Here is a 24,531-nt window from a genome sequence, read left to right as displayed (position 1 = left end):
GTTAGGCTCCCGTTTTTGACAAAGTTTAACTTGGATGATTAAGTGGACTGTCGGTGTTTATGGCATATTAGTCCATATTAAGCATCATATTATATGGACTTTCAAGGTCCCAACCAAAGATTACAGTCCACATGTTGACCTGGTGTGATTATTAAAGCAATCTCATCCAACACGTGACTTTTAAAAGCCATTGATTATCCCTAATTACCTACTGCTTCCCTTCCACAAAATGACCTTAGAATTTTTTTTTTTTTTAAAAAAAAAAAACGAAAATCTGAAGATTTCATTGATAAAAAATCAAGAGCATAAAGCCTTTACAGCACATAGCATAAAGCTATGAAAAATTATAACCAAATGATATGAGGTTACAAAGTCATAGATACAATCATAAAATTCTTACAATCAAGTGTTATCTATGACTTCAATCTTCCGCTAACTCATTTACAACTACAATTAAGGAACATATCTGCTCAAGCAGACTAGATCTAGGACATAGATAGCCAAATTTCCTTTAAAAATTTATTTTATGGCAAAATGATGTCAGAATTATTGTTAGGGCTTTGTTTTCTTCAAATTATGTGTGAATGGGGAAAACCAACAGACAATATTCACACTCATCAAATGGTACAACATGCTTTAGGAAACTGCAGATGCTTATTATTAGAAAGAGCCTCCATGTGGAATGTGGAAAGGTTCCATCATGCATGAATTTAAGAGGCCTTCAACATATGCTCCAAAATTATTCAAATGATGAGGCAATGATTATGTAATTTAATCCAAACCTTTTCCAGAAAAATCACTTATCCTTGGATAATGACCATCCAACATATTCAGCAAAAGGGGCAACACGACAGAAAACACAATCAATAGGAAAAGTACAGATTTCATCTGAGCATAAAACAAGAAAGGAATCATAGAAGAAAAATTTATAACCTTTATTTGCAGAAAAGTATTTCCGCACACTACATTATTTCTCTTAATTGAAATTTGCTCTACAAAGGATTGGCATGTCTTCCATCATCCTTTGTCACAAAAAACAAGAGGTTTCTTATCCGGGAAATTAGGCCCAGCTCTATGAGATACATGTGTTCCAACAAAAACAAATAAAAACTTACACTATCTACACAAGATTTCAGGTAAATTCTAGTCATATATTACCATCAAGCACTTTTTAATCTGCCCCTTGTGAGCAACAGATACCTTCTGATTGCAAGTATAAGAACCCAAGTAGTTGCGGAAATTTTCTCCTTGATCATCAAAAGCAGAGCTGAGCTCAGAACGGTCTTCAATATCTGAGCATGCAATCCTTTGAAAAAGCCTGGCACTCCTTCACTTCTCCATATAGCATAAACGACTCCCGGCAATGTTTTTTTGGATTTTCGCTGACCTTTCTTAGTTCCATCATCATCTGGGTCCGCAGCTTGGATCATGACCTTACACCTGTATGCAGTTAAAATCCAAAATGGTTCTAAATGCCAAGGTTTAACACGTAGCAGTGCAAGAGACAAGACTCGCTTTTGTCAAGTAAAAGAGTGAAAAAAAATTATGCACCTGATAGCAGGATATGTCATAAATGTGGCAATGCTCTTCGAAATTGCACCTAACAGAAACGCCGAGAAGGCAGAAAGGGCTTCTGGGGATGAACTATTCCCTGCTTTATTCCCATTTCCCTTCAGGAGTCTCTGTTTCAATTGATCAAATACTGTATACTGCAGAGTACAGAGTTTACATCTAAGCCTGGTTTATTCTTTCAAATCAAATGCATAATAAGGCAACTCAAGAACAGGCTCCAATTGAAAGTGAAGGATTTGAGATACAAAATACAATTCTATGGCAAAAGGCCAGGTCAAATACCTGAATTGCAGGGTTTGAGGTAAGCAGAAGAGAGGTGCCAAGGCCATCAAATGCGTCACTCCAAGTACCCTCTGTAAGGGTCTTCCAGAGCCCTTTGGATTTCCCAAAGGCACTTGTCTGCATCCGAGAGGAAGCTGTATCCAGGGGCTACACAGTGATAAACCAGATAGTCTGACATTAATCGTCAAGATCTCTTCATGTTTTAGCCGTGAATGATAGAAGTGGAAATGAATAGAGATTAATATATGTATTAAAGCAATGAATCATATTATTCGTTAGTACCCTTTTTTTCTATCTTTCTTACGCCCAAATATATGGAAACAGCAAAGCATTAGTTGAAACCGTAATATATGATAACATAGAAGTTGAACTAGTATGTTTTCTTTATTGAGTTACAATCCCAGGATGTACATTTCAAACCAAAGATCTGGGTTCTATAATCCACTAACTGAGAAACTCATTCATGTCCTACTTCTTTCTATATTTCAATCATGTTTAATCACAAGACACTGTGCCTTTTTATTTCACCATCTTTATAGCAACCAGATGGAGCATTTTGTGAAAACATAAAACAACCATGCAGACGCAGAATACATATTTCTTCATATAATAAATGTTCCAATCCCTTATGCTATATTCCCTAATATCAAGTATAGAATATTCTGCATATCTGGACACTAACATAAGCAATGTAGTTCTATGCCTGCATGTCCAGAACGGTGCATCCTCTGTATATCAAGATTTTTCAAATTTTACATTGTGTACTACGAATGATTCTCAACCAAAATCAGGGAGACATGCCCTGACACTGGCTCACCTGTGTAACAAGAGCAGTACAAGCTCCAGCAGCAGCAGCAAGAACTAAGTTTGCTTTTGTTCCAATTCTTTTGGCACCACTCCTTTCCAAATATAGTCTTTTGAAGTAGCTGTAACCATAAAAGTAGACAAACTGTGCAATGAAGGATTGCAGGTTTTTTGTACCTAGGCCTTGGTATAACGAAAGAACCTGACGGGTAGATATTGCTTCCTGAAAGACATCCAGGAGGTTCCTGTATAAACCAGAAAAAGTGACTCAAAACTATCAGCCAAATCTTAGAGCTAACTTCTGACCTAAGAATTCTGTGTTTACACAAGATATATGATCTGAGTTTTAAACGATATTTTGCCTAGGACGCTGAAACTACTGATGATCCAAGATTCCAGATGAGTATAATAGGAGACCATGCAACAGAGATTTTGTAGATGCATCATTACGAAACATGTAAGGATCGTATTCACCACCATCAATTCAACTAAGGAAACATATGATAATACAACAACGAAGATGCTCAAATAAAAAAGCTCAAATCTATTGGTTGTTCCAAGGAAACAACAGGAATAAAACTTTTCTAGGTGGCATTTGCTAATACAACTGTATAAAAGCCAGTAGAAAATGACACAGATTGGCAAGCAAAAGACAATTTAGAAAGCTAGCTTTATCCCACTAATGAAATGAGCATGCCCACCAGTAATTGATTTCAAAGTGACCACAACAGTCGGCTCTAATGTCTTAGATCGCTTTAAAATCTTGAGTAGCCATATCTTTGACCCATTGACAAGCATAACAACAACAAAATAACAAAAAACAAAATCATGTGACAAAAGAACATATAGTTGTCACATTCTCTTTTCACCAAAAATAAGTTTTTGATGGTGAATGTTACATGAATGGAAACAGAGAATTTACTAATGTTTATGTTTGTGTTTGTGTTTGTGTAAAATGAAGGTACATGATGTTTAAGTATCAAAATTTTATGAAAGTACAAGATACAACATGAAGAAGAACGGAGGAGAAAGGTCTAGAAGTTATGCTGTAACTCATAATGCTACGGAGGAGAAAGGTCTAGAAATTATACGAATTGTTATTATCTGAAATCAGATAATAACAATTCGTATAAAAATTCTCCAGCTGAATGCCAAATTTTAAAACCAGACGACATGATACTACTCTTGAAAATAACCAATTCCGAAATGACTTCAGAACTGCATTTACATGTATTTGATTTCAACGATTTTAACACACAAAACGAACAAAAGAAAAAAGGAAAAAAAGAATTGGATTAGGAGTTGCCCAACAACCGACAAGGCGATAATCACAAAATAGGACAATCTAAACACTGCCCATCAACCAAAGTAATGGACGACAGACGATAAAAAAATAATAGGCTTTAACAATCAAAGGTGCCATAGAGGCTAGATTGCTCGCTGCATCATAAAATTCAATATGATGTTCAATTCACTTATAAAAATTACTAATTCAAATCCAGCCTTGTTTGATCTAGGAGACAGTCTAACTCCTTCACCTATAATATTACAAACATAACATTAAGTTGTTGATGTTCATTGACCCACCGACCATACAAACAACGACTATGAAAAAGAAAAGTATAAGAACTAAATTGCAATTATACAACAAAAGCAAATTAAGCATACATATTGAGGCTACACATAAACAATAAAATCAAAACAAGTAATACGGAATAAGATTTACCCAGATAAAGAATTACTGAACCATGATCACAGGAGACCAAAAAAAAAAAAAAAGACAAGAGTACAGAACAGACCCAGATCATGAAAGGACAAATTATGATGAAAAATGAAAGAAAGAAACGGTAAAATGAGAAAAGAAGAGATGGGGAACCTGTATTTTTGCTGGCCATGAGCTCCAACGTCGGCTTGGTACCTGGTCTTACAAGTATCAAGTGGGTACAAGATGGTTGTGCTCAAGAGGGATCCCATGGCCCCTGAAGTTGCCTCTGATAGAGATTCCAGATCAACACCCATCTTCAATATTCGAGATACCGCAAAACTCGAAGATCAAAGATAGCTACTCACAAAAAAAAAAAAAAAAAACAAAGATCATAAATAGAAAATATCTGTGTATATATAGAGAAAGATACGTGATTAGGTGGAACAGAGAGAAAGGGATGGAAAGTAGAAGCGTCCATCAAGGTTGATTGGAAAAGGAAATGTACGTGTACATGACAATGTCTCTCGGAGAACGCGGCGGAGACTATTGGCTTGGCGTTTCCTTGGGAATTGAAAAACGTGATCGGCCTTTCTCCGTCCAACTACATTTTTTTTTACATGAGATTTTTTTTTTTAACAAAAAATTTACTACAACTTTTTCTGTCTTGGTTATTTTTACGTGAGACTTCAGACAAGTAAATTATTTATTGATATAATTCTTTTCTACGTACATTTGGCTTACCTTTCTTTTTTTACTTTTTTTTTTTATTTGTCTCATTACATATATATACGACAGGATTTGGGTTGTTAATACGTTGTATAAGCTTTTAGGACTCTAAATTTATTGCACCAGAAAGACAGAAAATGATTAGGTGGGAAAGTATAATTAATAATTTATATTGCAAGAAGAAGAAAAATTGAAATTCTCTAAGAATAACTTCTGAGAAGCTTTTAGGACTCTAAATTTATTGCACGAGAAAGACAGAAAATGATTAGGTGGGAAAGTATAATTAATAATTCATCCATACATTGACTATTAATTGCTTTCACAATACTGCAACAAGAAGAAAAATTGAAATTCTCTAAGAAAGTAAGAAAGTAAGAAAGTCATTAATTCGATATTTTTTTTCTCTCTTTATGCGAATATATTAAAAAAAAAAAAAAAACACAAAAAAAAGTGGACACAACCTCACTTCCAAATAAGAAGCAGTTACAACTAAAGATCTCCGATTTAAAATTTATCATTTTTTTTTTTTTATAAACAATTTAATTTCAATCATTAATAAACGAGCATAAATTCTTAAAGTATGTTTTATTATCAAATTGCTCCCTTTTATATGCCTACTGTTAGGATTTTACTAAAATGATGATATGTGGGCATAACATCACATTAGACTCAGTAAAATAACTTTGACGTGTACAAAAATACTACCTTAGTTGACACTTTATTTATTATTATTTTTTTAAAAAAAAAAAAAAAAAAAACACAAAATGGGGAGGGTGTTCCCTCACTCTCTCCCTCTCTTTTTCTTTTCCCCTCATTTTTTGTTTTATCTCTTTTATTATTTTTATTTTTTGTGTCAAACTAAGGTAGCACTTTTGTACATGTTTTGACCTATTTTATTAGGTATGACGTGGCCTTACCATTACGTGTCATCATTTTTATTAAAGAGATATGCTAGAATCTAATAGAACTCTATATTTTGCCTATAAAAATTTGAAAAATGTTAAAGGCAAAACAGAAACCCAACTCAAGACCAACTTCTCTCCTACGTGTCTTTTTTTTTTTAAAAAAAATAAAAGTTTGAATTTTAAACCATACCATCGTCTTTTCCCCTTTCACAATCCAAAAATCCTCTTAGTCTCTCGCTCTCCCTCCCGCGCTCATCCTCTTTCTCCTCCGGCGAGTTCTTCGGCCACCGACGAAGCTGTCCGTACGTCGCTCCTGTCTCTCTCACTCCGGCGCAAGGTTCCGTCTCTGTCTCTCTCACTCCGGCGACGTCTACGGCCACCGGCGAAGCTCCTGTCTCTCTCACTCCGGCGAAGCCGAAGGCTTTCTCTCTCCTCCACCGGCGGTAAGTAATCCCTTTCTCTCCTCCATGTGCAAAATCTAGGGCTTTTTGAACACTATTGCCTACTAGAATAGTGTATTAGATTTCTGTGTGTTCAGATTTTTGAACACTATTGGCTCCTGTTTTTTGAACATTATTGGGTAAGGGTTTTTATTTCTTTTTTTGTTGGTTGAGGCTGTGTTTGTTCATGCCCTAGAAAAATAGTTTTTGGTTTGAATTTCATGGTGAAATTTCGAAGCATTGAAGAATAGAGCTTTGAAGAATTTCGAACATAATAGGGCTTTAGTGTATTTAGAGTTTAGATTTAGGGTTTAGATTTTTGTGTATTTAGGGTTTAGATTTCTGTTCTTGCACTGCCATCTTCTTGTAAATGAAACTGTTTATTTCTTATTACTTGCTTGGATTTTTCATATGAATGGTAATGGGATTGATTATTTTGCATGCAATTGGTGTCCAAATGGCCATTTAGTATCTGCACTAGAAGATGTAGGAGGTCTGATTTAACATCCAAAGCCCTCATTGCTCTGTTCAAATCAAATTTTTAGACTTATGGCACTGTTCATTGTTCCAAGGATAAACCTGTTTTATCATTTAAATTGATCAACTTACTAAAGAATTTCACAATATGTCCTTCAGGTACACCAATAATGGTATACTTTTGTAGTGAGTTATCCTAGTTTTTCTAGATTGGGAAAGAAGACGCCTGGTTCAAGCGAGCTGAGGGAGAATCCGTTGAGGTGAAATGGGTGTTGATTTGAGTTTTCAATTATATGGAATTTGAAAGAAAATTTTTGCTTGGCTGTTTTGTTATTGTTTGGGATTTGGGGTTTAGTGAGTTTGAATTCAGTTAAGAAAAGTACAGATTTGGAATTGGGGTCTGGGATTCAATTATGAAGGACCCAACTCTGTGTGAAGCAAGGCAGCTTGAGTGTGTCCCAAATTTATTGTTGTTGGTGGTGGTAGTGTTGTTGTTTAGGTGGGTTACACATCTTATGTGAGATTTTGAGAGAAATATATATGAGCGTTTTTTCATTGGTAAGTTACCCATGCACCCATGGGTCTTGAACCATCGCTTCACCCTCAATCCCATTCTTTGCGGGGAGGAAGTGTCATTTGAGCCAGAGCTCAATGGAGAAATATCAGTGTTAGTGAAATTGAGGTGTAGGAATCTTAGGAAGAGATATATGAAAAAATTGAAGAAAAATGGAAGTGTATTTAAACCATGATTTCATTCTATGTCATGTAAATTGAAGTAGGGTTTGATAGATAGTCGAATGCCAGCTCAAATATCTGTCTCTTCTATCACAACTAGGACAAAAGGTTTCTGTTGCACCTGGTGGTCGTTGGGGTAGATTCAAAACCTATTCAACAATACAGAGGACCTTCGAAATATGGGGATCTGTTCTAATATTTATCTTTAAGGCTTGGTTGAACAATCAAAAATTCTCTTATCGAGGTCAGGCACCTCCTCTGGATTGAAAATTTGCAAACAGTTGAAAGCATGTAGTTTAGGCTCTGTTCATAACTAAAATTCTGATGCTGTTGTGCCAGTAATAACTTTGAAAATCTGGCCCTTATCCATCTAGGAGTCCAAGAAAAGAAATAAAAAACTTTGCAATATTTAATGCTGGATGGAAAATATTTTGCAAGTGTTGTGCACGAACCCATCTGTACTGTTTGGACCCATCAAGAAGTTATGCAAATCTTTCACTCAAATGTTATACTTGAGTACAACTAGATCTAGTCCACTGTTCTTGTTGCAATGGCTGTGAATAGAACTTCTACCTTTGGGAGATACTCCAGATGGCAAGGGCCCAGTAGATGATCTCAAGGAGATTTAAAAAGTATTGTAGAACCTGCTGATTGTTGTAATTAAATGACAATGTTCATTTGAGTTAATCTACTCGCTTAAAAAAAACTTATCAGCTTGATCTTGCTCTTTGATTACCTTTCTCAAAAACTTCTCTCAACTTTAGTTGTTTGTGTTGTAGGTAGGAACCCCTAGAATTTGAAATGCAATTGTTTGCAGGTGTCCCTATGCACTGGAAAATAAAGGGTTTGCACTTTTTTGCTAGTTATTTTTTTTTTTTTTCAATCATTGCTTTATTATGTTCAAATTGCAGGTTAATGAGAGTGAGTCTGAAGACTATTTGGACAAATGGGTGCTGTAATGGAGTCTGAAGACTAATACGCTAATGGTGCAACGGCCTTTGATTGGATACCCATTGATAACGAGAACCACTTTTGTGGTGCATGTAATGGTGGAAATGTGTACTATAAACGACTGCCATGAAGATTTGTATTAGTTTTTTTTTAATTTGTAATGCAAATGTGGAGTTGTGTTGAAAATGTGTATTCCAAACGTTTAATTTCTAATGCAAATGTTTAATTTTGAAATGTGTACTATAAATCCATGTGATATGAACCCTATGGGTACATTAGATAGAGTTAGCTCCGGTAGAGCATAAATCTGATAGAGTTTGGTTCTGATTCAAGTAGTTAATCATATATTTAAATTAATGGTTTTCAAGCACAACATAATCAGAAAAAAATTACATTAAAAATAAACTGATTCAAAAGGTGAGCATAAAAATAAGAGCAAATGCCTGAGCTCCCTTCAGTCAAAGGCTAAAAATGAATAAAATGAAGAATAATATGTGCTCACTACAAAAATAAAAATAGGTTCTCCCGGCGCCCAAAAAACACCGTGGAAGAGAGCAAACGCGGGGAATTGTATTCCTGGCGTTTGACGCTGGAGAATACCTTGTACCGGTAAAAATATGAAGCTTTGCTGGCATTGTCTGTGATTCACTCTAACTATTTTTCTGGGCGTTTTGCATTTATTTAATTGCTATTTTTTTTTTTTTCATCTGTACTCTTCCTCACTATTGCCTGCTCGATGAACAAAGATAAACCAACATAAAAATGAATGATAAAGCATAGAGCTTTTCACCTTTCAAGGTTGTTCTTTTATTAATGAGTAACTCTTTCATTTAAAAAAGTTAATGAATACAATGCACTCTAGCTATTTAGCCAAAAACTCCAGGAAAACAACAAGCTTCCTGAACACTACAACTATATAGATTACAACCAGCAAAGTAACAAACTACATCAGCCAAACCATCACATAGCAAACCAAGCAACCAGCAACATCTCAAACTGCAGCTTACTGTTAAAAAAACCTTGCTATACACTTGTTGTCTCAATAGCAGCAACCATCCAGCATGACCCAATAGTTTTACAGGTGAAGCGGGCTGAGGGTACTGTATTTCAGGAAATGGCATCCTTGAGGCCTGAGTTGTTGGCAGTGGAATTGAGCTAGATTTGCCTTTATCCAACTTGCAAAGCCTGTATGTTTTGGGATAAATTGACAATTAAAATTTGACATAAAGGTAACCACATAAATTATTAAACAAAGGGCTTCTAGCAAGAGATTGGATATGATCTCAAAGTATTTCACCACTAACCAGATAAATGTAAAAACATGAGAGCACTTAAATTACTCCAAAGTTGGTCAGCTTTCAAAATCTGATTTGGGCATTGATTTCTAGAATATAAGGTCAAAATAAATATTAACATAAAGAGGGAAAGAGTAATAAGGCTTAACAGCATTTTCATTCAAATTGATAACCACAGCTTTCTTTAGACTGCTGTGAAGAAAATGCTCCCCACTATCACTGCAGCATACCATGAGTCAGCTCATACTAAACCATGTACATTTAATGACATATAAGCTTTACAAATAATTTGTTCATCTAGATGCTACCACAATCTCTCAGCAATTTTTTTTTTAAAAAAATGTAGATCTTAACGCAATCAAGCTTTTCTAAAACAATTAATTACTTAAAAAGCATATGGATTTTCAAATGATGTTTCAGAACTTTTACAAACCCACATTTATATATCATGATTATTTTATAATTAAAAATAATTCATACACAACGGACTCAAATCATCATCTTTTTACGAAGTTGAAGTTTGGTTAACATGAAATGTCTCATTATAAAGGGTTCTTTAGAGTGTTTTTTGCTTTTAGTTTGAAAAAAGTATCTTGATTGAATAAAAGTGATTTTTTTTTTAGTGTTTATTAACAGAAAACACAAATTCTAAATAAACACAGGCTAGCAGCAATGCAGCATGAGTATATCCGCATAACATGTTTGTTATTCTAAAATTAAATCAACAGACAAAGGGGAAAAAAAATTAGAGGAAATGGTTTTGAAATTAAAGAAAATAAAATCACAACTGGGGATAGAGGGAGCTAGGTAACAAGAAAGAAAAGGAAAGATGCTGCTAATTCCTTATCTCTTTTGTCAGCTCATTACCTGATCAGTCTCAACATGAATCAAACACCAGATAATTAATAAAGATACTGAGAAAGGAATTCTTCAAGATATATATATAGAGCAAATGCTGCAGATAATTAATGATATCAGTAGTTTCAAAAAGAAGAGAGGAAAAAGGAATGAAGCCAAAGGCAAAGCCCAAGTACACCTTGATAATGAAGCCATTAGTATATCGTGCGGGTGCGAGAGGAGCATGTACAGGCGGATCTGAGCTTAAAACTATACAAAACCTTGCAAATATATATATATATATATCCTGAACAGATTAGATCCAAGCAGGGAAGCACAAAGTTGATCAAGTAGGGAAAAAGAGTAAAAGACTTTAGTTAGGCCCCCTACAAACCAAGATCCATGGACAAAGACAAACAAACTTGCATCACAAGTGCATTTTAGAGTACCTCCATACTTGTAGTACATATTTACATGCATAGATGGAGTTAGAAAGCAACTAAAGAACAAAAAAGCAAACCCTGGGACCAAATTTTTATGATCAAAGATAAATAAATAAATAAAATGGTTTGGATCTGTATATAATACAACTTTCAGACTAACTTCTAGACCTGGAATAGCTAGAGAAAACTAGACTAACTTTCACCACTCAACTTGAACTCTCTTTTCCCTAAGAGCCTCCCAAGTATCATAACTAACTATACTCCTTTCCTAGAAGCAGTCCATATGAGTTTATCAGAAAATCCCAAACTGATTTCAGCAAGTCGAGTTTGAATATCCACGAAAGACATCAAAGAGAAATTACAAAGGAAAAAAAAAAAAAACATATCAGAGAGAAATTACCAAATCAATGAAGGTTTTTTTTTAAGAGAATCAAATTTTGCTCCCAAAGTCAAGGTTCTTTTTCCATCTCCAGGCAACAAATTTCGTTAACAGCTGAACAAGCATGAGATTATGTCATTGCATTTCAGGTGAGCAAGCATGAGAGACACTGATCATCGAGGACACCAACACCAACACCAACATCATCAACAAACAACTCTGCCACAACCAGGCCAAGAACATGGCAACCATCGTTGCACAGCATCTTAGAGATCTGATGACTAGGCCACAGCCAGGCCAAGCCAGGCCAGCCAGGAACATGGCAACACCTATTCAATTTATCCATCCTGGCTACTACACATGACCTCTTAAACCTTTTTTTTTTTTCCTATTTCAGAGATCTGGGTAATGCATAAATTGTGTATAGCAGAGAAATACATTCTAGCATAAATCTAATGCAATTCGAATCAACCATGTCTAGTCAGCAATTATAGGAGCAAAATTAGAAAGTATTCAAACTCATTGATAATGCAAATGAGAAATCTGACCAAAAACTATCTTTCTCGAGCATGAACAAACACAGCCTCAACCAACGAAAAAAGAAGTAAAAATCCAAACCCAATAATATTAAAAAAACAGAAATCTAAACCCTAAATACACATAAATCTAATACACTATTCTAGCACCCAATACACATAAATCAAAAACCCCTAGATTTTGAATGTAGAGGAGAGAGAGGGATTACTTACCACCGGTGGAGGAGAGAGAGAGCCTTCGGCTTCGCAGGAGTGAGAGAGAGACAGGAGCTTCGCCGGTGGCTGTAGACGTCGCCAGAGTGAGACAGACAGTGGACAGAACCTTGCGACGAACGGACAGCTTCGCCGGTGGCTGAAGAACTCGCCGGAGGAGAGAGAGGGTGAGTGCGGGAGGGAGAGCGAGGGAGTGAGAGAGGATTTCCGGTGGCCGAAGAACTCGCCGGAGGAGAGAGAGGGTGAGCGTGGGAGGGAGAGCGAGGGAGTGAGAGGGGATTTCCGGTGGCCGATGAACTCGCCGGAGGAGAGAGGGTGAGCGCGGGAGGGAGAGCGAGGGAGTGAGAGAGGATTTTTAGATTTCTGAAAATTTAATTTTTTTAGAGAGGTTTGATTTGGTTTAAAAAAAAAAAAAATTAAATTAAATGACACGTAGGAAAGAAGTTGGATTTGAGTTGGGTTTGTGTTGTGTCCATATCAAACCTTTAAAAATTTATGGGCTAAGATGTCACATCATCGTCTTTTTATTTTGTCTTTTTTTTTTCTAAAAAAAAATGTGTACAAAACATCAAGGAGATTTTAATAAAAAAAAGTGTACAAAACGACAAATTAATATCTTTCCAAGAAAAAAAAACAAGAAGAAGAAGAAAAAGACAAATTAATAAATCAAAACTGGACTTGGTTCCACAAGAACCCAAGCTTAAACTTGCCCTTTCCCATTTGAGTGGATCTTAAGTGGCCTGCTTCAGCTTTTAGCCCAATTACAAATACGATTGGGCTACACTTGGTTGGAACCCAAAATAGTTAATTTGCTCGAGTTGTAACCCAAGCCCAACTACTAACCAAGAAAGAAGAAAAAAGAAAGAAAATAAAAAATAAAAAAAATACAGTACTCTTCAAATTAACATATAATTTGCAATATCCTCTCAAACTTTCAATTAAAGAAATGTTCTCTCCATTCACTAAGAAACTGCAATGTACCCATTTTGTCCTGCAAAAAAACAAAAATGTCCTTGAATTTTTTTTAACAAAACAAAAGTACTCCCATAAATTCGTAATTTGAGAATCTACATCTTAATCGGGAGGTTTTGCATTCCTAATTGCTTGTCTTATATTATCAATATTTTCATCAAATTATTTTCTTATACTTCATTCATTGCCATATTTGTTTCTTTAACTATACTCATTATTCCTCTTCACCTATTTGCATCTCATTCCAAGGAAAAAAAAAAAAAAAAACTACATGTAAGTTATTTTAAATAGGAAAATAGTAGGTGTACTCATTATCTTAAGCGGATATTATTGTCTAAAATTCATATGAGAGAAATAAGAGCCAGTTTCTCGTTTTTCTTTTTGAAATAATATTCGCTTATAATCGGGAGATCACCTAGCATTCACGTTTTAAATAATTTAGACAATTTACTAATATTTGTAGGCGTTTTTTATTTTTTTAGGGACTTTCATATTTTTAGTAGGTGATCTTATTTTGTTTAGGAATGGCAACCATTTCATAATACATATTTGTTTTTGTTGAATCTATTAATATACATAATCCTATGTCATTATACAAAATTTTAAATAACGTTCAAATTAAATTTTTTGAATTATAAAAAAGAAAATTCCTCATTATTGTAAAGTATTGATGAAGCCAATGGAAAAGGAAGCACAACTCGGCTGCCTATTGGTAAATGTCAAAATTCCAACGTAGTCAGATACCAAATTGTCGTGCCCACCAAGTACTACCACACCATTCTCAAAATCTCAGCCGTCCGATCATAAACGCACAGTGATCTGTTTCGTTTCTTTTAAGTTTTGCTCAGTCTGAAGCTTCCTTTGTACTTGGATTTTCCCAAACGCCTTCTCTGTAGCCACCATACCAGCGATTGCTAGGGTTTTCAGGTGGTCTTCTTCTTCAAGCTCCACCAGAGCACGCAAGGTAGTAGTAATCTTCCATCCCAGAGTCCTTGCTTATTTACCTCAGTGCCATCACCTCCATCGCAGTTTCTTCAGCCTCCTCAAACACTAGGGTTTTTATTTATTTTCTTCTATTTTCTTCCTCTCTACTCATTCCCTCACTATTTTTCACGCTCCAAAACCCTTACTAATCACCTTTTTTGCCATCGCAACACTGACCGCATCACCGTGAATCTTCCCAGGAGATTTTTCTTATTTTGTTTTTTAGATTCTGATACGCAAGTTCTTCACTGAAGTCCGTTATATTTACATTTCTACCATCGCGTTTGCGCGGGGTTTTATAATTAGGATTTTTTTTGGGGTTTTACTTCGCTTTGCAGCGTCTTCAATGGCGAAAGCTTCAGCTGGAGCTACGAACCCGTACGCCAAGACCGGGGTGCGAATCGTGGTAGCCGGGGACCGAGGCACCGGGAAATCGAGCCTGGTTGTGACTGCGGCGGCCGAGAACTTCCCGACTAATGTGCCGCCCGTGTTGCCGCCGACGAGGCTGCCGGAGGATTTCTTCCCCGACCGTGTGCCCATTACGATCATCGACACTTCGTCTCGGTATGCTCTGTTTGGTTGCTTAGAAAGTGTAGGAGAAGAGAAGAAAATAAAGGTGTAATTATGATGTTGTAAATGTTGTCTTATATCATAGTGTGAGATTCAGTTGATTCTTGCTTTATTCAAAATCTCTGTTTGGTTACTGAGAAGAAAATAAACTAGGATCTCAACTGAGACTAGATTTTTGGTAGTTGTGCACGAGAAAATGGTCAAAACTGCAAGAAATTGTAGCTCAGTTTTAGTGTCTCATTTCAGAAAGCAAACATTATATGTTACCTCTCTCTTGTAATTTGGAAATAAATTGTTCTATTCAATTTATGTTATTTTACTTTTATTTGTGTATGATTTAGTAGAGAATGTGAAAATGGGTCAGAAAGGCTAAAAATCTAATTCATCCAAAAGAAAAAAGGCTACAAATCTAAGTGGTAGTTTCTTCATTTTTTGGTCTGAGAAAACTAGAGTTGAGTCCTAATCGAATTTTGGGCTTAAGCTAGAGTCTGGAGTATCGTAGAGGGTTTGAGGTGGATAGCTTGTGGGCCTCCTAATGGAAATATCGGTTTTCTGAGAACAAAAAAAACATAAGAGTATATGAGTCAAAATTTTTACTTGGCATTGCTGAAAAAACGCAGAAAAGAAAATTAAGCTAGGTTTCTGAATTTCTATTTATGCAATAAGAAAAGTATAGCTTCTATTTGATTGACTGTGATACAATTAGCTTGTTGGAAGCATGAAAAGTGTAGCAATTTCAGCTTCTTGCTTTTTGGATGACAAGGAAAAGAGTTACATCATTTTTTTTTATTACGGCTTTGCACTAATTTTCCAGTTTAATAATGAATTTTGATTGTTTCTTTTTCCCTATCAGTGTGGAGGATGATTATAAAGTTGCCGAAGAATTGAAGCGGGCTGATGCAGTTGTGTTTACTTACGCGTGTGATGAGCCTACATCACTTGAACGATTGAGTACTTTCTGGCTTCCGAAACTTCGTAAACTAGAGGTCTATATCCTTCATTATTATTTGGTATTCATTTTCCTTCTGTAACCGTTGATTCATGGAAAGAAAATATATACGGAGACATTTTTTTTTAAAGAAAGACACGCTCTTCTTGATACCTTAAGGCTCCGTTGTTTTGATGAAAATATTTTCTGGGAAAACTAATGGTTTTTCAGTGTTTCATTGACACCTTAAAACTGATGTTAAAAATAATTTTCATTGTTTGATTCGCACTAAATGATTCTGAAATCTACTATTTAAGTTGATGTTCTAAGAAAATGTGGAAAATGTTTGCATTGAAACAAGCAGAGTCCAAGCTTGAATATAATAAAACCATGCGTTTTAATAATTTTAGCCCTTTAGCGTTCTTGTGTTTCTGGGTTTTCGGAATTGTTTACCTTCGCAATATATGGGGCCACCATGACTTTGAATCTATTTTTATGACTCAAATCTGTGAGCAGGTGAAAGTCCCGGTTATAGTGGTAGGTTGTAAGCTGGATTTGAGAGATGAGAACCAGCAGGTGAGCCTGGAGCAGGTGATGTCACCAATAATGCAACAATTTCGTGAGATTGAAACTTGCATTGAATGTTCAGCGCTTAAACAAATTCAGGTATTGTTTAATTGGTGCCCTTTTCTGTCTGTCTTCTTTTTCTCTTCTAATAATTTTGTACCTGTGTTGTTGAGTTCCTTTGTGGTTCATTCTTGTCAAATCTTTTACATATCCCAGTCTTGCCGATGGATTGTTATTAACACTATGCACTTGTTTTTATTGTTAGAGACACGGTAGCAGAACGTCATTCTGTTTGAATTCCAACACTTGTTATTCATTTTTGGTATTTGGTAAAATATATTTTTTGATAAGTAAATCAACTTGTTATGAAGCGCAGAGGGGCACAATTCAAGTATACGTGAAGTATATAAGAGAGACCCCCAAATGGGGCGAATTGGTAAAATATTTTAAGAGAAGGTAAAACGTTTGGGGTCTTCAGGCAACTATAATTTGTTGTGTAATGAAAATGCATGTGGAAACATCAGTTTTCTAGTGAGGAACTGATATTTCAGTTGCTCATGGATATAACTATAATACTATATTAAAATTATGCACAAATAGTATTTTCTGATTTTCTTGAAAAAAAAAAAATCTGATACCATGGCTTAAGAGTTTACATTGTTACAATAGATTTGAACATGTATCAGCTTCTTAAATTAAATAGAAGTCATATTAAATAAGAACAATTGGCTACTTTCTCTCTCTTGTTCTTTAAAAAAGAGCGAGCTTGAGAATTTGACTTAAAGATTAGGTATTGAAGATATCAAGACATTTTGAACTAGTCTGATCAATAAAGTAAATTGAAATTTTTTTCTTCTGTGAAATCTGGTTTGATATGTGCTATGCATAGTAGTCTTGTACTGTATGCAGTTATGCATGTGTATCATTTGCCCTTTTGGTTTGCCTCCATACATGGATTTTGTATAGTAATAGATTTGTTTTGATTAAACTTTTACTTTGTGCATTAGGGACTTAGTTCAAGCTAGTGACTACCAGGATCTGATTTCGGTTTAATTGATCCTGCATTTAGTTGGATGACTCTGATTATCTGAAGCGATGTTTGATTGTTGCATTCTGGTTCTAATTTTTGTAGTTTAATGTTTGCAATTTTTTAATTTTGTAGATCCCTGAAGTTTTCTACTACGCACAAAAAGCTGTGCTTCATCCAACAGGGCCACTATTTGATCAGGAAACACAGACTTTGAGGCCCAGATGTGTTCGAGCCTTGAAGCGGATATTTATTCTTTGTGACCATGATAGGGACGGTGCCCTCAGTGACGCAGAGTTGAATGATTTTCAGGTTTCTTTTGCTTCCATGTTTGCAACTTTTGTCCTGAATTGAGCCTTATGTTTGTTTTATGTCCAAATATGCTGTTCCTGACAATTCAGGAATGATCTTGTAATACTTGCAAACAAGTTTCTCATCTATCAAAGTCATGGTATTTTTTACTGAAGATAAATGAGGGATCTAATAATACTTGTAAACAGGTCAAATGTTTCAATGCTCCATTACAACCTTCCGAAATAGTAGGTGTTAAGAGGGTTGTCTCAGAAAAATTGCCTGAAGGAGTTAATGAACGTGGGCTTACTTTGACGGGTTTCCTCTTTCTTCATGCACTATTCATAGAAAAAGGGCGTCTTGAGACAACATGGACTGTTCTAAGAAAATTTGGATACAACAATGATATCAAACTTGCAGAGGATCTCATCCCATCAACTTCCAAACGAGCTCCCGATCAGGTAATATATCGCTTGGGGAAATTACATTTTCTATAATAGCAATGGCTTTACCTGAAATGATAAATGATTTATTATGTGCTGAAATAATCTATTTGTTTTAGGGAAGTGTAAGGAAGGTAGTTAAGTTTTAATTATCTACTGCAAAGATTGTCATTGCCCTGCCTTGCCAATTTTTATGTTAGTAATTCTTACTCAACTCAACTAATTCTTAATCCCAACTAAAATTTGCTAGTGCAAAATGAATTTCTGAGAAGTGGTAGAACCCTATCAAACATGTTTTCTTGCAGGTGGTGCTAAATTGCTAATCTGAACCTTTATATTCATATTGATTTATAAGTATATGTGAACCCTTATGTTAACTTAATAATTTGCTAGTGCAAATTGAATTTCTGAGAAGTGGTAGAACCCTATCAAACATGTTTTATGCACTAGTCCCTTTTTGAAGTAATATGATTTGTCTGTCTGTTTTCATAGTTGTAGATGGGCAGAATTTGATGTTACCCTTCTTTCTAGCGATGGCAAATGGTTGGGCATGGCTTAAGCTGGGGCTGGGCTTCAAAACATGCTATGATGCATGCTCTTAGTTTGACCTTGAGTTCTCTGTATTTTAATTGTATACTAGGATCCTACTTGGAAAACTTTTGGAGGCTTCAAGCCTCTTTTAGCTTGCTTCAGAGTGGTTCCCCATGTGGAGAGTGCTAAACTTGATTTCTATGATCAGTATAAAGCCTTAGTTCTATCTGTCTGTCCTCTACTTGTGAGTAAATGTTTGTTGGACTTGGATCTTGAAATGAAATTATTGGCAAGTATGGCTAAGCTGGTCGATTAGTGATTAGACTAGGCCCTACCTTAAATAAAATGTGCCTCCTGAATCTGGTTATTCAGCATTTTTTTCCAGGATTTTTCTTCATGCGTAAGGCTTGGTTTGAGGTGGACAGGTCCTAAATTTCCCACTGTGATTCTCTCATCTGTATTGGAGACTTGATATATAACATGCATGCGTGCACACACAAATGTATTATCTAATAATATAAAAATCATATATTAGCCCAACCCACTCAAAACTCTGCAAATGAAACTGTTGCATTTTCTTCTGAATCATACAATGTTTGTTTAAAATGCTTACTGTTGCTTCTCTTTTGTGTAGACTGTGGAGCTGACAAATGAAGCCATTGAGTATCTGAGGGGAATCTTTGAATTGTATTGTACAGATCCTGTATGTGTTATTCTGTGCGAGTACTTGGTTTCCAATTTCATTGTTAATAAGCTTGTAATATAATTTCTGTGATCAGTATTTACTGTGATGGCCTATGGTTTTTCAAGTAGCTAAATAGTTTATCAAGTCTTACCTCTTAAAATCGTGATCAATGTTTGTTTTCCCTAGTAGGAAGGGGAGCTGGGACCTCATGAAATTGGCGATATATTTTCTACTGCTGCAGAAAGGTATTTTTGGTTTTCATTAATATCTTTTAATATTATCTGGCTTGTTTTATTCACACATATATATATATATATATATATATATATATATATCTGGCTTGTTTTACTTTGTCACAACTCTTATGTTTCTTTAATGTGAGAAAATCATGTTCACCTTCATGTTCACTTGATCAATCTGCATGGCTTTCCATTTGGTTTATCTTTATCAAGCGGTTCTGCATGACAATCCTCATCAATTTTGCTCCCAATGCATCATCTTAGGGCAATTTTAAGTCATTATTGGTCATAGTAGCTTCACAATGTTTAAAGATGGGTAAGGTAGTTACCTTATTATTTCATGGCTTGGCTACTTGTTAAAGTGATGGTACTTGGCTAACAGTACTTATTAGGTACCTTCCATATATGCAAGATGCATTATTTATTAACTTGCATGTGCAGACAATCTGCCCATATGTTGTGTCGATAATGTATTTTAGTGTCTTTTGTTTAAATCTTTGCTTTTTTAATTTTTTTTAATTCAAAATTCAAAATTCCAAAATTGCACAAATATTTAGTTTTTGAATTTTTGATGTATCAATATATTAATGTTTGGAACCTGGTTGCTGCTGAGTTATTTTCATTTTTGGCAAAATAAATACAAATTTTCTTTCCTTTTTAATGAACGTAAGAAAAATTCTATCTACATTATAAAAATAAAATAAAATCTTTCTTACCATTCAAAAGGTAAGAAAAAGTTTATTTATTCTTTATAATGTAGAGTTATTTAAAGTTTTCTTTGCCCCTCTTTTCATCCTCCTCCTTTTCCTCTTCCTCGAGCATCTTGTGATGTTTTGTAATATTTAATGGGATTTTTGGTCTATGATTTATTCCAAGCGTTTAGTTTATTTCTTTCTTAAGAACTAGAATGATTAGCCACAAAAAGCGTTTGGGTGTTTGACATACTTCTTTTGCAAGTCCTTGGGAGAGAGAGCCATACACGGATGTTGCACAGAAAAATGCATTTGGAGGGTTATCTCTTGATGCCTTTTTGTCAAAGGTATGCATTTCACAGTGTCTTTCTTTAGCCTTCTTTTTTTTCATTATCTGAGTAGGGGTTTGGAAATTTTTAAATCAGTCTACCAACTAATTATGATCTCAATCTGGCTCTCTTACCCATCTATTAATATGTAAAGTTTTACCCTTATGCTATGCACGCAAATTTTAACAAATATACAATCTTCTTAAACAATTGCGATTCTTCTATTCTCTTGTAACCCATGCTTAAGATTGTGAGAAATATGTGTTGTTGCAGTGGGCCTTGATGACATTTCTAGACCCAGCTTTGAGCATGGAGAATATGATATATGTCGGTTATCCTGGTGATCCTTTATCTGCATTCCGTGTTACTAGAAAAAGGCGTTTGGATCGGAAGAAGCAACAGACAGACAGAAATGTTTTCCAGTGTTTTGTTTTTGGGCCCAAGAAGGCTGGAAAGTCTGCATTGTTGAATTCTTTTATTGGAAGGTATTCGGAGTCATTCTTTTAAATCTGATACTTCCTGTTAATTTAGTTTCTGCTACCAAGTAATATAACATTTGTTGTTGATGAATTGGGAAATGCAGGTACTTTTCTGATAAGTATACTTCAACCGTTGAAGAGCATTATACAGTGAATGTTGTTGATGAACCTAGGGTGAGTGCTATTACATCATGCATCTTGAAATTCCGGTTGAACACATGCTATGTGTGAGCATTGGTCTTGCTAATACCTGCTGTGCATTCTGTAGAAATTCCGATAAGGTTTTGTCCTTGCATAGATACAGATGAACCTAGATTCTGAGTTAATGTTAATCCATAATTTGTTTGCTTTAACTATTTGAATTTGTGTGGAATTAACTTGGGCTGGTGGTGGCTCTTGGTCTCTCCATTGTTATAGGCGGTATGTAAATTTCCAGTAAGCTGTTTTAGAAGACAATAGAATAGCAAGTTTAAGAGAATTTCTGTAGCTTTAATTATTTACAACTGATCTGTGGATTATATTTCACAAAGAAACCTTTTGTTTGTTGTTTCTCAAGGCAGGGCCGACATGAAGTCATTGGTTTTGTCTCCTCGTAACCTCCGATCAGTTTAGTTTATCACTAGATAGAATATTTTTTTTTCACTTTTCTGATGTTTGTTATTTCTTGTGTAAATCAATATGCTCTGCCAGTTGCTGTAATTGCTAATCTTGTTCATATCCCACTCCTTTGTCTGAGTATTTGTTTGTTATTTTCTTCACAGGGGACAAAAAAGACCCTTATATTGAGAGAGATACCTGAAGATGGTGTTGGTAAACTGCTGTCAGATAAAGAATCTTTGGCTGCTTGTGACGTAGCAGTGTTTGTTCATGACAGGTAAATAAAAGGATCTTATTTTTATTGTATATAGCATGAATCACAGTAACACTTGTTTGTTAAATTAGTGATTAACTTTCACACTATCCAAATTCAGTCTTTTCTCTAATTTGGTTTGGCTTTTTTGAGCTTGATATTTTGATATAGTCATATATTAATATTAATCTTTTTTTATATTGATTTAGGCATGTGTTATTATTACTAATAACCTTGTGGTGCCTTTAGTAAAGGGTTGCAAAATATATGGATGAGAATGCTTTAGCTTATTCTTTTTTTCCTTTCTATTCTTTAACTAAAATAGGAAATTTCCCTTCTTGTTGATAGTTCTTGTTGGCACACGAGAGAGGTCTTAATAAAATAGCGTTTTAACTTCTCTGCATGCTGGGCTCATGCATGTATGTGGGTTTTGACCGTCACTTTGGAATCTACTAACTTTATTGAGAAATGAACTTGAAGATTGCTTTAAACGTGATTTCAATATGTATATTGTATGACCTGTACTATTTTCACAGTTGCATTTATATGGAGTTTCTGAGGAATTATACATTTTACATTTACAGTTCTAATGCATTCTCATGGGAGAGAGCAACTGAGTTGCTGGTAGAAGTTGCTAGTCATGGCGAAGATACTGGCTTTGAGGTGCCTTGCCTCATTGTGGCAGCTAAAGATGATCTGGACTCATTTCCCATGGCCATACAAAATTCTACTAGGGTATTTTTTTTTTTCAGTGACTATAATATCATGCATGTTCTATTATGCAAGCTCCATTATCCACAAAAATAATTTTTAGTGTGTTTAGTTGTTTGCTTGCTCCGAACATAATGGCTTCTATAGTTGGCTTTCTGGTGTTCCAGTGCTTGATTGTGTAGGTTTCTTCCTTGGTGGTAAGAATACTAAATTTGTTAGACAAACTCTTTAAACCAATTTGATTAGTATTAGTTGCAATTTGCAACTTGACATACATGGACTAGATTTTTCCCAATTCTGGATTTGGTACAAAAATATTACAGAGGTTTACATGACAGAGACGACTAAAGTCAAGATTACCTAAAATTACAGTTCTTAACTGTATAATCAATAAACAAAATTTAACACTCTCCAAAGTTGAATGAACAGGTCCAAATGCAGAAAGTACATTCCAGCTTTTGTTCACTAGTGAAATCTGCCTTCAGATTTTTCTGGTAATTTGGTCGGAAAAAATTGGTCAGACAAATTTTGCTGGATGGTGAAGTTTCAAAACTTGGACAAGGTGGCCTAAATTCAACATTTTGGGAATAGTACCATTGGTTATAGAAAAAATTGATTGAACGAACTTCATAAAATCTATTCGAGTAATATTAGTTTAAACTTGCAAGTTGAGATGCTAGGACAATTTTACCTATTTCAGGCATTCTATGGGTTTGGTTGAAAAATGATATCTAAATATTTAGATATGTTCATGTGGTTTTGTGCATAGCTATAAAAATACATGTATTTGTGGACTGTATCTTTTGCTTCGTGTTGAGTGATAGTAAATATGATGGTGATGATTATGAGAGTGTGTATTGTTGTATTGTATCTGATAATAGCATCCCTTCGGCCCTAAACTGTCTTACATATTATCAATGCAATTTTGCTTTTGTAGGTTAGTCAGGACATGGGAATAGAGGCTCCCATACCTATCAGTTCGAAGTTGGGTGATCTCAATAATATATTCCGTAGGATTGTAAGTGCTGCAGAACACCCTCATTTGAGCATTCCTGAAACAGAAGCTGGGAGAAGCCGCAAGCAATACCACAGACTTATAAACCGCTCACTTATGGTCTTTTCGGGTATGTTATGTTGATCTTTTGGGTTTATAGAAGTCCTTGAATCTGTTGGCTTCTTGTTTCTAATGGATGATCACTTTTGCTGCGACAATCGAGCTAGAGTTTTATTGCTCTTTAAGCTTATGGTTTTTGTTCATATGCCTCTAAATCATTTTGTACCCTTTTCACAGTTGGAGCTGCGGTGGCAATTGTTGGACTGGCAGCTTACCGTGTCTATGCAGCAAGGAAGAATTCCAGTTAAGGGATGAAAGTTTGCACATCAATCAGCTTAGTTTAGCTCTTCCGCTCATCATATTATTTACAGTTGGTTGTGCTCCGATTTGTCTTCTTCAAAAACCATCTTGTTGGGTTTTTTCGAGACAGATCCATTTGTAGAGAAGTTGCATCCCAAATAATCACACCCCTTGATCGTGTTTTCCGTTCCTTGTAGAATTTTGTACTAAGAAGGCTAAATCTGGCCTTCATTTCTGGTGTTGCTTGTTGGATTATTACACACCCAACCCCCCTCAGGTGTCCTAAATATATACAATGGAATGAGTTGTGTACGAATCTTGCACAATGAAAAGTTTTGCAAATATAAGGTTACTTTGAGAGAACAACCATCTTTGACCTCAATTGGTAACAATCTTGTGTGATTCATGGTCATCAAGCATCAGCATCCGTTAGTTGTGAATTGTGGAAGTGACAACCAAAACAAGGAGATAAAAAAGAAAACAACATTCTTATAGACAGCAAGCGTATTACAAAACCAAAAACACGCAGCAATGTGTTAATCTGTTTGTGTTTTTTGGTCATTGATTGATGTGAGGCCA

The 24,531-nt window shown here is 35.3% G+C and overlaps 2 protein-coding genes and 1 long non-coding RNA gene across 4 annotated transcripts; 2 read left to right on the top strand and 1 right to left on the bottom strand.

The window, feature by feature from the left end:
* Positions 1 to 914: 914 nt before the first annotated feature.
* Positions 915 to 4,966, bottom strand: PNC1 (peroxisomal adenine nucleotide carrier 1). 2 transcript variants are annotated; one of them, XM_059581904.2, is made up of 6 exons: positions 4,869 to 4,966; positions 4,535 to 4,720; positions 2,672 to 2,903; positions 1,855 to 2,001; positions 1,552 to 1,709; positions 915 to 1,440 (listed from the first exon to the last, which is right to left on the bottom strand). In XM_059581904.2, exons 2-6 carry the CDS (start codon positions 4,675 to 4,677, stop codon positions 1,161 to 1,163), a joined length of 960 nt encoding a protein of 319 aa, XP_059437887.2. In that variant the 5' UTR covers positions 4,678 to 4,720; positions 4,869 to 4,966; the 3' UTR covers positions 915 to 1,160. The 2 variants fall into 2 exon arrangements, with proteins under 2 accessions (XP_059437887.2, XP_059437888.2); XM_059581905.2 differs by having other exon boundaries at positions 4,875 to 4,966.
* A 1,257-nt stretch (positions 4,967 to 6,223) lies between these two features.
* LOC132190439 (uncharacterized) lies at positions 6,224 to 8,837 on the top strand. Its single transcript, XR_015909807.1, has 2 exons — positions 6,224 to 6,437; positions 8,558 to 8,837. It is a non-coding gene; the product is annotated as an uncharacterized LOC132190439 (long non-coding RNA).
* A 5,237-nt stretch (positions 8,838 to 14,074) lies between these two features.
* LOC132170343 (mitochondrial Rho GTPase 1) lies at positions 14,075 to 24,318 on the top strand. The gene is made up of 15 exons (XM_059581294.2): positions 14,075 to 14,236; positions 14,595 to 14,820; positions 15,680 to 15,812; positions 16,271 to 16,420; positions 17,484 to 17,660; positions 17,849 to 18,100; positions 19,248 to 19,316; positions 19,488 to 19,543; positions 20,495 to 20,576; positions 20,832 to 21,043; positions 21,142 to 21,211; positions 21,799 to 21,911; positions 22,472 to 22,622; positions 23,536 to 23,722; positions 23,890 to 24,318. Exons 2-15 carry the CDS (start codon positions 14,603 to 14,605, stop codon positions 23,958 to 23,960), a joined length of 1,941 nt encoding a protein of 646 aa, XP_059437277.1. The 5' UTR covers positions 14,075 to 14,236; positions 14,595 to 14,602; the 3' UTR covers positions 23,961 to 24,318.
* Positions 24,319 to 24,531: the final 213 nt, after the last annotated feature.

This window comes from Corylus avellana, chromosome 1 (genome assembly GCF_965113065.1).
Source record: "Corylus avellana chromosome 1, dhCorAvel1.hap1.2, whole genome shotgun sequence".
Classification (NCBI taxonomy): Eukaryota; Viridiplantae; Streptophyta; class Magnoliopsida; order Fagales; family Betulaceae; genus Corylus; species Corylus avellana.
The sequence above is the reverse complement of the archived record's forward strand: the minus strand, read 5'-3'. Positions and strand labels throughout refer to the sequence as shown.

Bases quoted from the DNA above. Each gene is read 5' to 3' on its own strand.
- PNC1 (XM_059581904.2), bottom strand. From the start codon at position 4,677: ATGGGTGTTGATCTGGAATCTCTATCAGAGGCAACTTCAGGGGCCATG. The intron at 2,002-2,671 runs GTGAGCCAGTGT...ATCACTGTGTAG, and splicing joins GTACTGCTCTTGTTACACAG to CCCCTGGATACAGCTTCCTC. The intron at 1,441-1,551 runs GTGCATAATTTT...AACTGCATACAG, and splicing joins ATGACATATCCTGCTATCAG to GTGTAAGGTCATGATCCAAG.
- LOC132170343 (XM_059581294.2), top strand. From the start codon at position 14,603: ATGGCGAAAGCTTCAGCTGGAGCTACGAACCCGTACGCCAAGACCGGG. The intron at 14,821-15,679 runs GTATGCTCTGTT...TTTCCCTATCAG, and splicing joins ATCATCGACACTTCGTCTCG to TGTGGAGGATGATTATAAAG. The intron at 23,723-23,889 runs GTATGTTATGTT...CCCTTTTCACAG, and splicing joins CTCACTTATGGTCTTTTCGG to TTGGAGCTGCGGTGGCAATT.